A 12,713-nucleotide genomic window follows, 5' to 3' on the forward strand; every position below is an offset into this window, starting at 1 on the left:
ACTTTTGTATTTGCACTTTAGCATCATTACCTTTGTACAAAATTACATGCGATGCTAGCAGCAAGTAAAACAAAAAAAACAGATGCTCCTCTCACCAGTCTCTCAGCGTTAGCGAGCTTTTCTCAAATATTGTAAAACAAATGCGATTGATATCTTAAAAACCCAAAGTGATTTTAAAAGGCAGCGTAGATCTATGGTTTGTCCTGTTTCCCAGAGGAATGTAATCAGAACATCCACAGCAATCCATATCCACAGGATACAAAAGTGAGTTCTTAGTATTTTTGAGATTTTAAGCTTCCAACATATATTCTTTTCCAGTGCGATATTTATTTACCATTTAAGTCCCTTTCACAGGTTTTTTTAAAACTAATCTTTGGGTATATAATTAAATAACTTTTTTGTTGAAAATCTGAACATTTTCTCTGAATAAAAGTATATCTTTAAATCATTTTTTTGAAAATGAAATAAATGGTATGGACGGCTATTCAATGAAGCAAAATCAGAAGTGAAGTGCAAAGATGTACCGATAAGAAGATACATCTGAAAAGGTCATTAGGAATGAGAGAGGTGAACTCACATCAGCAATAAATGCTTGTGCCTCCCCCTTCAGACCAGATTTTCATAGCCCACATTTCACCAAATGTACTTTAAAATATATATATTGGGGCCCAAGATGGCCAGGTGCTGGAGCACATTATGCTGGTTTAGTACTCTGGCTAAACTCCTCCAGGCCCGAAACTGCTTTCGGTTCAAGAGCAGACGGGGAGTGCTCTCCTGAGTTCTGCTGGAGGATTCCACCTTGTGAGGTTTTCTTCCTCGTATCAGCTAGAAAAATGAGAAGTACAACGTCTGTGACCCTGACAACATCAAGATTGCTGCACAAGTACTCCAGGAACCTAGCAGTGGGAATGCTGCCGAAAGTGGGTATAGCAGTAGACCTCCATCGTGACCCTGCTGATTTAAAAGTGACCCATACCAAGAATTAGGAGCTGCAAAGTACCGGAATCGGACACCAGCACCTCCCAGTGGATAAAAAGCGTTGTGGCGAAAGACCGGAGAAGTGAGAAAGAGCCTAAGAGTTAGGGGTGTCCCAAGGGAGAGGGCATGACAGCTGGTCCTGGAGGCCATATCAAAACTTTTGAGACCTGCACTTAGAGAGCCTCCTGTAGCACAGCACTTGCCATGCCGCCAAAAGAAACAACAAGAAAAGCAAGAAAGATCCACTTGACTTTCGATCTTCCATAATGCCATCCGAGTAGGTGGCAGTGTAAGGGAGATGATAGACATTGCTATTGACGATGATGGTTGGAAGTCTCCAAGGGAATCTAATCCTGTCAGCCCTAAGAGACCTGCTGTGAGCTACATCAGATATCAAAAAGGCAATCGCTTCAAATACGAAAATGGCCTCATTCACCAGCAACAATGCTAAACAGAGGGGACAGTACAGAATAATAAGATAAGGATTGGCTAGCTGGAGGCCTCAGCGACAGCACTGCAAGATGATAATACGAAGCTCAGGGAATTCAAGGAGTGTACCATTCCAGTTCTGGTTCAAATTGAGTCACAAAATGAATGTCTGTAAGACCAGATCTGTGCAGCCACCATCCACCTTCTGGCAATTCTGAGAAATCTGGTGAGGAAAACAATAAAGACTAGATTCAACAGGATTTTGAACTACAAGGACATTTCTTTGGAGGATGGCTCTAAGTTATAGTAAGGAAGGCATATCAAAACTCCACAAAGAAAGTAAGGAGGTACTAAGGACTTCAGTGAAACAGTCATAGCGGAACTTTGAGCCCCACAAAAAGGAACATATTTTCAGAAGGGCATCCAGTTACAAGCAGGGTCGAATTTGGAAGGCGGGTAGACAGGCTCTGACCGAAGGGCTGGTGCCTATCAGTGACACATGAGTGGGGTTTTCAAGAACATGCCCTGCCCAGCCATTGCACTTCAGGCTAAGGTGGGCAGGCAAGGGTGGTAAGTGTGACAATCGGCCTTTCTGGGGACCAGGTGTTGCTCCATTTGTTGGGACACTCTTACCTTGGTGCCCCGTGGGGGCGGCTTAGCCCAGAAGCAGTGTCTTGCCTCTGATCCATCCCCTGCCAAGCCATCACATTCAGACAATGGAGGGTGGGAGTATGCAGGAACCTCGCTGGGGAGGCGGGGCTTTCTGGCTAAGGGCCATCTGCAACCCAGGCCCCACTGGAGCATAAGCAGCTATGCCCCTTGTTATGACCTCCTCACTGCAAGGCCATCACCCTGAAGCAATGGTGGGCTGGGGAGGGAGTGAAGTAAGGGAAGCCATCCTGGAGGCAACCTTTATTAAGCTGCTATTAAACTAGAGAGTAGGTGGCCTTTCAGCCAAACCTGCTGACTTTGGAAGTGGCAAATCAGGTTCTAGTCCCAGTATCAGCTCAACATCCTGTGATTCTGGGCAAATCACTTAATCTCTGAGTACCTGAAGTAAAAATACATTTGCGCTTGAGTTCACTCTATTTAAAACTACAAAAAAGCAATTAGAAAAACCAGCAATTTATTTATGTTATCAGATTCTACAAAGGCCACCGCTTGATAATTAGAGAGTACTCTTTATACTACAATAGCCATATTATTTTTTGACATGGCTTTTCTGTCGTTGTTTAGTTTAGCTTTTAGTCATAGATGAGTATAGCAGCTTTAAAACACATTTTAAAGTGCTTTCACCTTACGTTGACTATTCAAAATGCATACTGTTGAAGGAAGAAATAAAGACTTTTTGTGATTTTCTTCATTTTCGCACCGATCAGGAAATAAAAATGCAGATCATGTTGGTTAAAAACGGCCAGGTGGCAACCCTAGCGAGATCAGGTATTGAGGCCCTAGGGATATTTTATTTCACCTCACCCACCTGGCTAAAATGCTGTGCTTCTCGTTTTCACAAATCATACTACTTTTATAAGCTTTAAAATGCTGAGGTCACCAAACATTTCTCTAAAAATAAGTCCAATGAGACTAACCAAATGATGTTTCATGAAAGGGCATGATCTGCGAAAGAGGGTCTACATTTTTTGGGACTGCCCAGGGCCGGACTGGGAACCAAAACCGGCCCTGACAAAGTGCTCGGACGCCCCGGGGGGTTGTAGGTGCTGCCGAGCTCTTTGCCAGGGCCGGTTTTCGTCCGATTTTGTTACAAGAACGGCCCCTAGGGGCTCTAAACCGGCGTCCCACCTGTGCAGCGCACCGGGGTATTGCCCGGTGCCCGCTACGGCCAGTCCGGCCCTGGGACTGCCCGGGCCAAATGCTAATCCCAAACCCACCCTGATAACCTGTACCTTGAAATAAACGCCTCTAAAACTCATTGCAAGGTCCTGTGGTAACCAACAGCTTAAGGTTAACAAACAAAATCAGCTTTAAAGTAAACCCAAATACGAGCACATATGATTGTTCATATTTAGAGGTCACCTTCGAAACAGGGAGCTCCTGGACTTATCTTGTATGTCGCACAGGTGTCTCCGTTATAATCAATCTGTGGGGGGAGGGATCTTTGACCTAGTCCTTAGGGACATGTTATTTCACCTCACCCACCTGGCTAAACTGCTGTGCTTCTCGTTTTCACAAATCATACTACTTTTATAAGCTTTAAAATGCTGAGGTCACCAAACATTTCTCTAAAAATAAGTCCAATGAGACTAACCAAATGATGTTTCATGAAAGGGCATGAGCTGCGAAAGAGGGGCTACATTTTTTGGGACTGCCCAGGGCCGGACTGGGAACCAAAACCGGCCCTGGCAAAGTGCTCAGCCGCCCCCGGGGGTTGTAGGTGCTGCTGAGCTCTTTGCCAGGGCCGGTTTTCGTCCGATTTTGTTACAAGAACGGCCCCTGGGGGCCCTAAACCGGCGTCCCACCTGTGAGGCGCACCGGGGTATTGCCCGGTGCCCGGGCAATACCCCGTTAGTTTACTTTCTCTGGCCTACTTATTTACCGGCCCCCGGGCCCGGATGCTGCCTTCAGGGCTGCTCTTCCTGATGTAGTTAGTTCTCTGGCCCTAAAGCTGCTAATTTCAGCATTATCGGGGATCTTAATCTCCACTTTGACTCTCCATATCCTTCGGCTTCCAGTAGCACTCTTGCCGATCTGGAGGCTCTTCAGCTATTCCAACTAGTCGAACATCACACACATGTTGGCGGTCATATTCTGGACCCCTTTTTTACTAACCTTGCAATGGCTAAGGTATTGTCTCCGAGGCCTATGGCCTGGACGGACCACCATTTAATTGAATTTCATCTCACGCTGAATGATCTACCTCCCATAGCCCCCACTCCTACTATTCTCAGACGCCCTTGGAAAAAATTGAAACTGAATGATTTTCATCAGCTTCTTGGTGCTTTTCCCTTGGGCCCTTTTACTGACGTTGAGTCTGGCTACGATCTTTATTGTAACTGGCTGACTAAAGCCTTGGATAAGTTGATCCCTATCGCTGAGAGTAAACAGCGGCGTACCGATTCCAGCCCCTGGTATGATGATTCGCTTCGGCTCTTAAAAAAATCTTGCAAACAAGCCGAAAGAGCCTGGCGTAAATCATACCAACCTGAAAGAAAAACTCAGTACCTCGCTGTTATTAAGAAGTATCATAGAGCAATCTGCAGGGCTCAGGCCGCCTATTTCTCTCGTGAATTTAGTGCTAGTACCAAGCCTACCAAACTCATTTTTAAGGTGCTTAAGGATCTCACTACTAGCAGAGCATCAGCCGCCGAGATCTGCTCCTCCTCCCATTGTGAGGATTTAGCTGCTTTTTTCATCGGTAAGGTGGAGGGTATCTACCGTGCCTTTCCCAGCTCCACAGGGTCTTCGCAGAAAATGATATCTGCATCAAAAACTATTTTATCTTTATCTTACCTCCCAGAGCTCTCTATGGAGGATTTTAATAAACTTGTAGTAAAAGTTAAATCAGGTACTCCTAAGGATCCGCTACGACCTGTTCAATTTAGAGAATCTGCCTCCCTCTGTCTCCCCCCGCTATGTGAGCTCATTAATTTGTCCATATCTTCAGGCTCCGTCCCTGGCGCTTGGAAACAGGCCCAGGTGATTCCCATTTTAAAAAAACATGCTCTGGACCCACAAAAATTGGAGAATTACCGTCCCATTTCCCTCCTCCCGTGGGCAGCTATATTGACCGAGGCCTATGTCAACACCATCTTAGCTAACCATCTCCATTCTGCAAATATTTTAGATCCATCGCAGAATGGTTTCAGGCCCGGTCATAGTACCGACCCTGCGCTTCTCTCTATGGCTGAACATCTTCGCATGTTGGTTGATTCTGGTTACACTGCGGCACTGGTTCTTCTTGATCTCAGTGCCGCGTTCAACACTGTCTCCCACGATATCTTACTTCGGCGTTTGGTTGAGGCGGGTGTCGACAATTTGGCACTTGAGTGGTTTCGATCTTTTCTATCTAGTCGCACCTTCAAGGTTGCCACTCCACCTTTTGAATTCAAACCTTATGCGATTGCCCAGGGAGTCCCGCAGGGATTGGCTCTTAGCCCCACTTTATTCAACCCCTATGTGCAGCCGCTGGCTGCTGTCGCCAAGCGTGGGAACCTGACTATGGTGTCCTACGCCGACGACACACAGCTGGCAGTTGCCATAAGTGGGGCTTCCGATCTTGAGGCTGCTAAGTTCCGCGAGGGGCTTATCTCTGTGGCTCGCTGGATGACTGACAATTTCCTTCAATTGAACGCCAAGAAAACAGAGGTGCTCATTGTTGGGAAACAGACTCATCTATAGGGCAACAACTGGTGGCCTTCTGGGCTCGGTCCTACTCCTATCTCTGTCACTGAGGTTAAAAACTTAGGGGTATGGTTTGATTCCCAACTCAGCTTCTCCACTCACACTAAAAAGGTTGCTGCCACGTGTTTTGGGACTTTGCGTCAGCTTCGATCCATTTTTAAATTCTTTGACGCGCCTACTAGACAGCTCATTGTACAAGCAATAATTCTGTCTAAGTTAGACTATGCCAGTTCTCTTCTTCTGGGAGCTAATCAGGCTGAACTCTCTCGACTCCAACACGTCCAGAACGCTGCCGCCAGGGCTCAGGTTGGCTTACCCAGATTTCGCTCAGCCAAAAAAAACATTCACAAGCTCCACTGGCTCCCTGTTGCTCAGAGAATTAAGTTTAAGTCTCTATGTCTGTCGTTTAAAATCCTTAAACATTCTTACCCTCAGATCTTGGAGCACCTCATCTCCTCATATGTTCCAGCACGGTCTCTGAGGTCCTCTGGTCTCCACTTGGCTATAGTGCCGCGTTTCAAGAGGTCTAGGATTGGCGGCCGCTCCTTTAGAGTGCTCGCTGCCAAGTGATGGAACTCCCTTCCTGTTCATATTCGTGCTATTGACGGACTTCTGTCATTCAGGAAGGCTGTAAAAACTTTCCTTTTTCCCCCAGCCCCCTAGTGCTGTTGTGTTTGAGTTCTGTTATCGCTTTTGTCCGGTTTTTCTGTTCTGTTAGCGCCAGGACGCCCCTTTGCTGGGGCATCTGTGCGCTCTACAAATCCGGCTAACATAACATAAAATAACAGTCATAAAGGTGAGAAACATGTCTGTGTTGCCTATCCTCAAAATTTACAAATGCAAGTGTGTTACAATTTTATCTTTTGGGGCAGCCATTTGAGGTTATCAAAAATATGCAAAAATGCAACAGGAAGAAAATCACTTTTGCATTTTTCTGCCAGGACTTCTATCAAACTAGCACCGTTCCTCCTCTGAATTTCTATTTGGACAAACAAACAGGCCAATTTCAACCATATGAATGAATGAATGAAAGTCAGCTTATAAAGTGCTCAGCTACCTCGGGTGAGGTGTACCACACTAGCAGGCTAGCCAAACTCAGAATCCAGTTGCTAATTACTGCCCCAGCCTAAAGAGCCAGGTTACAAGTGCTTTTCTAAACTCCTGCTCCGTCTCCAGCCCATGTAAGTGGCTGGGCAAGGAGTTCCATAGTTTGGACGTCCTGACTGTGAAAGATCTACCTCCTTGTCTCATTTTTGTAAAACGGGGGATAGTGAGAAGCTGCTGTTGATTTGATCACAAATTCCGCTCCTGGTGATAGGGAATGAGCCTTGCCCTGAGATGGCCCGGTCCTTTGACATAGTAGGCTCAGAAAGCCAAGGTTAGTGCCTTGAACGCAATCCTCCTGCTCACTGGGAGCCAGTGTAGCTGTACAAGTGCGGCGAAATATGCTGACGAAAAGGAGCCCTACGTATTAACCTTGTACCATCTGTAATCTATGGGTCAGATGAGCTGGCAGCCCCAGATAAAGACAGTTGGCGTAATCTAGTTGGGAGGTAACCAAGGCATGGACCGTAATCCTACGGATTTCTTCTGGGAGGAAATGTAAGAATGTCTTTATAGTTCTCAGTTTTTCCTAAGCACGCCACGGAAATGTGCCTGACTTGTGCTTTGAGGGTGAGATCCTTCTCCCATCTCACTCCCAGGTTTTTAACCCAATCCTTAGTACTGGGAGGGGGTCCCAGCTCCCCCGGCCACCAAAGGCGTGGAGGAGAGCCATGTTTAAAAAACAGGACCTCGGTTTTGTCTGCATTTAGCTTGAGACAATTTTTGTCCATCCAGCCTGCAATGTCCCTCAGGCATTCCTTAAAATGGTTATTACTTACTGTTTAGCTTGTGAGCAGGGCGATGAAATCGAATGGTTAAGTCAGGGATCTACAACCTTTTATGTAACAAGAGCTACTTATGTTGAACGAAAATCATCCCAAGCTTGTAATATCAGTGTCGCAGTTGTGGCCACCCCATCCAATGTTGTCAGCAGTGATCACATCATTGCATTAGACAGGGTTACCAGAGGTACCCTCTAAAAGGATAATACATAACAGCGATAGCTGCACTCCCCGGCAGCAAGGTAATAACGGGAGTATCAAATCTCTCCAACTCAAATAATTACTTTAAACACATTTTGAAAGTTCAAACATTTTCTCCATGCAACAACTTAAGAATTCTGAAAATACATACATTTTTATTCTGGCAAACAAATAATAATTTAATAAAGCAAACGCTTATAATATTGTAGGCTGGGCTGCACACTGGAGAGCTACTTTCAAGGAACTGGAGAACCACTGGTAGCTCACGAGTTAATCATTAGAGACACCCGGGTTAAGTTATATTAAGCATACTTCTGAAGCATTGGGTAGACCTGAACTGTTCACTTCCCCCCACATAATAGTTAAGGGACAAGCTGAACAGGTCAAAAGAAGTTGATTGCTTTTACACATCGCAAATCCCAAAGAGAAAGGCCGTGAAAAATAAACACTGTCATGGATTATGTTATGTTATGATATAAACTTGTAATGGCATGGAACTATAGGATTTTCTAAAAATAAAATACCTGGGAAAGCTTACTGCTAAGCAATTTGCAGTTAGGCACTATCAGGAGTTAGTAGTGCTTCCTCCTTAGCTAATATGATTCAGCTTCTCTCTTATTTTGTCCCTGTGATGGGGTTTCTACTCAGATTCTGACATGTTTTATCTTTTTCTTGTAATATTAAGTATCTCTCAGGCGCACATTTTTACGTTCCCAAATGTCGAAGGCTAATCACACTTTAGTGCGGATACTTCCCATCCACTGAGTGGCATTAACTATTTCAGATTTAGCCACAGTTATTATAGAGATATAAGTGATGTAAATGCATATATGCCTGTCAGGAATCCAACTGTGACTTGTTGACAGGTGTAAAAATGTAATTTGGGCCTAGACTTATGTTAACAACCTCAATTACTTTTTTGAATAGGGTCTACTGAGTAAAATATAGCTTCCTATATCATTTATTTGATGAGAAGTAGTTTTGCTTTTTTTAAACATAAGTAGCATCTGTGAGGGAATCAGTAAAGGTCTTGTAGCAGGGATTCTGCTCATACACAGAACTGTGCACAGGGACCCAGGGCCTCAGTGAATTGTGGTGGACCAAAAAACTTAGAGAAAGAATATGTTTCACGTGCCTTCAAGTGAGAAGTAAGAGAAAATCGTATGCCAGATAGATATTGGGCCTGAGCCATTTATTTTTTAAGCAATTGATTATGTCTTATGTCAATCATAGTTGATGATGAGAAGACATCTGACTATAAATCTTCATCCACTGTTTTCCAAGCTTTGAAGAGAGTGCAGATGGTAGAGCCCAGGGTTTCAAATTCCTTTTTGTTTGTAAAAACCAAGTCCACACAGGTGATGGTTCACCGTGCTGTGTTATTTAGTATTACTATCAACCTATCAACAGGGCACATAGCAATGCTGCCCCTTTAACTTTTCTTTTTAAAGTTAATATTGAACTCCTAGAATAAATGCCCTTGGATCAAGATGTGATTAAAGATAGGTCGGTGAAGGTAGCGTTACACATTGATGATCAAATGATATAGGGCCATATGTATCAACCTAAAAACTGGTCCTAAATGGCCCTTTGCGACTGGTATTTTTGAATTTGGATGCATCATTCCAAATGCAAAAATCGCAATTTAAGGAATCGCAAAATGTGTGATTGCTTAAATTGCAATTGCATTTAAGGAATGGCAAATTGCGATTCCTTAAATGCAATGCATTAAACCAAAAGAAATTGCGATTTCGCAAATAAGAATTGCAAACTACCGTCAATCTAAAGTTGATAGTAATTTGCGATTTCTTTGAAAAATGCACTTAAGTGCATTTTTCAAAGTCCCATGTTACACACACACATGCCTTTTGGGCATGTGCATGCGCAGCAGGTGGATAAATTGTAATTTCAGGGGTGCAACAGGGTGTCATTTTGGCACCCTTGCAACCTTGAAATTGCATGCGCAATTTGAGAGTACCTATTGGGTACTCACAAACTGCGCATGCAATTCCCATTCATTCGTATGGGTCTCTAGGCCCATAGGAATGAATGGGAAGCCATTCCTTAATTGCGACTTGCAAATTGCGACTCGCAAATTAGGAATGTGTAGAAATCGCAATTTGTTTTTGCAATTCCTACATGCATAGCCAATTGCAATTCTTTAATTGTGATTCCTTAATAATCGCAATGAAAGAATGACAATTGGCTTTTTTGATGCATGTGCACCATAGCTCATGCCTTTCTATATAGAAAAAACTGTATTTATGAGAGAAATTAAATTATTTGGTATCATTTTAGATTATTGAGACAACACTACTGAATCCAAGGCTATCTGGCGAAATTTCAATTCTCTGGATGAGTTTATGAAGGCTGGAGATATAAATATCATAACCAATGAATTTGTGATTTAAGACATACTATAACCGAGTGAGGCAATAGTTCAGAAACATCATCCCATTCCAAAAATAGAGATGTCAATATGACTAATTCTTTAATAGACTGATATTTTTTCACTTTTGCCACTATGTCACATAGAAAACAACTCAGGAAAATGGCAGCCATAATATTACTGTTACAGTGGAAAAGGCAAAGGAACACCCCAATATTTAATGGGTCTGTAGTGGAAAAGAGTTTTCCAAAGATACAATATTTATTCAAAGGAATACAAAATGACAACACATGATTTGTTTAGAATTACTTCATGGTTGCTAGTGCAGATAGGTGCTTTGCTGACTATCTGCATGAGTAAGTATGAAACAGTAAAGGTGCTGATAGGAATCTTTAACTTTCAGATATTTCTCCAGTACTTCATGTAAGTACTCCATATATCGTTTGTAGTCGAAACTATCAGCGGAGCAGAAGCCTATATTTTTTGAAAACCTGTTGTTAAACCTAAGCCGTATACAGAGCTTTGCTGCCATTTTGCCAAGGCTCATGACATATAAGTACTACATACACACATACACCCATATTTGTCCACACAGTCACCCAAGGTGTTTTGCTTTGTTTCTTACACACTGGGGATGCTGCTGGTTGACTTCTCTGGGTAGCAGGAAGCTAAGACACAATGTTCTGTTTCTTCTTTCCAAAACAATTAGAGTTAGCCAATTTCCCATATTAGACCCTTCTAGCACTTGTGGCAAGTGAAAGGACAGCTCACCTGTACACCCGAGAGGCTCCTCCAAGATGTCGTCAATGGATTCACTTCGAGCCATCTAGGAAGTAAAAGAGAAGGTAATAAACCCTTAGACATAAACGAGGAACTTTGAATTACGGTGCAACATCGAGTATCACACAACAATGGTGAAGAGTAGGCAGCTCTGCACTTATTACTTCCCTCTTTTCTGTTTTCATATGTTTCACCTCAGCTCTAACCACAGCAGCCTCCTCTCACGATTTGCACAAGAATATCAACTACAAAATAGCACTGGGCCAAAATATTGAGGTCGAAATATTGAGGACCAAAATTTTGTGAAGGTAAGTGCATGTCGCTAAGTATAGATTTACTATTCTTTACTCCACATCTCTGTATCTTGAAGAAATATATCTTCTAATAAATCTCTATTCTATATTGTAATATGCTTCCAAATGGTTGTTGTTGTCCATCATTCCGATTTGTATGTTCCCATAATGGTCAGTCTATTCTTTAGGATAAAAGACCTTTGATGGTATCAAAAGAAAGGTTAGTAGAAAATCGCATCACTCAGTGCTGTGTTCATTCTTAGTATTTGGACACAAGCTGTCTTCCCCAGTTCTGAGCAAGCACTATTACTGGGTCAACATACTTACTCCATCTATAACCAAGTAAAGAGAGGGGGACCAATTTGCAAGAGCATTGTTGATCATGGGAATTAGAACGTTAAGATTACACATTTACATACTCTTACCTGGCTTTGGGGTTGGCCCAGGATCGGTAACTCCCTAAAAGTCCAAATAGGACACTATATGTTTTATTGGTATTATCTGTGTATGATTATACATTGAATATTGCCACTTTATTCCCTTTTTAAATGTTTGTGTATGATTATATATTGAATATTACCATTTTATTCCCTTTTTAGATGTTTTGGGCCAATTTAGAAAGGCATGCAACAGTACATAAAATAATACTACAGGAATACTACTTTATGTATTCCAAAATCCTCCATGAATAGACCGATTGATCATTAAATCCATTATTTGCTTTATTCAACTACTTCATTTGTTGTAGGGTGGTCAGCCCAAGTACAGACCAGACTTATCAATTTTTACATGTGTTATAAATGTGTATAGTGATGATTCATGTGAGGTTGTGTTATACAAATTTTGTTTTCCTTCCATCATTCCTTCCAGTTAACTATATATACTCATAGTGCAGTTGTTTCCTTCTCTCATGAACAAGCTTTATAAAGACCCAACACAGTAAAGATCAGTTTATCAGGGTTTCTTCCGATAGCTACAAGATTCTCTAGCCTCAATATAGGTCTTTGTGGTGAAATAAACTTTCACTAGATCAGAACACAGTTGAGGTCTATATAGGGAAAACAATGTTCACTTTATTCCCAAAGATTTGACAACTAGCTTCCTAGGGCACCCCCTGCACATACCATAGAACACATTTGTTGAATTATGTGAATTTCTGTGACACTCTGTACTGGGCAGCGCAGAGAGCATTGCACACATGGTATGAGGAACATAGAGCTAAAGAAAACAGATTTCGGATTCTGTTCCACATACAGGCTAACAGGGCAGTATGCATGATATTTAAAAAGTAGAAGATGTGTATTTAGGTTTTTTACAAGTCCTGACAGTGAAAAACTGTAGTAAGGATATTGGTCCCATAGACTAACAATGGGTTATCTTATTACACTTGATAAGCAA

The 12,713-nt window shown here is 42.6% G+C and overlaps 1 protein-coding gene across 3 annotated transcripts in view; it reads right to left on the bottom strand.

Moving 5' to 3' along the window:
* The window catches only part of MAMSTR (MEF2 activating motif and SAP domain containing transcriptional regulator), a 246,401-nt gene that overhangs the window by 43,690 nt on the left and 189,998 nt on the right, over positions 1-12,713 (bottom strand). For all 3 annotated transcript variants that reach the window (XM_086930407.1, XM_086930406.1, XM_086930408.1), the window contains one exon: positions 11,014-11,068. In XM_086930407.1, the coding sequence (XP_086786533.1) occupies positions 11,014-11,068 (55 nt within the window). The remainder of the gene's footprint in view (positions 1-11,013; positions 11,069-12,713) is intronic.

The sequence above is a fragment of the Lissotriton vulgaris genome, chromosome 7 (assembly GCF_964263255.1).
Source record: "Lissotriton vulgaris chromosome 7, aLisVul1.2, whole genome shotgun sequence".
Taxonomy (NCBI): Eukaryota; Metazoa; Chordata; class Amphibia; order Caudata; family Salamandridae; genus Lissotriton; species Lissotriton vulgaris.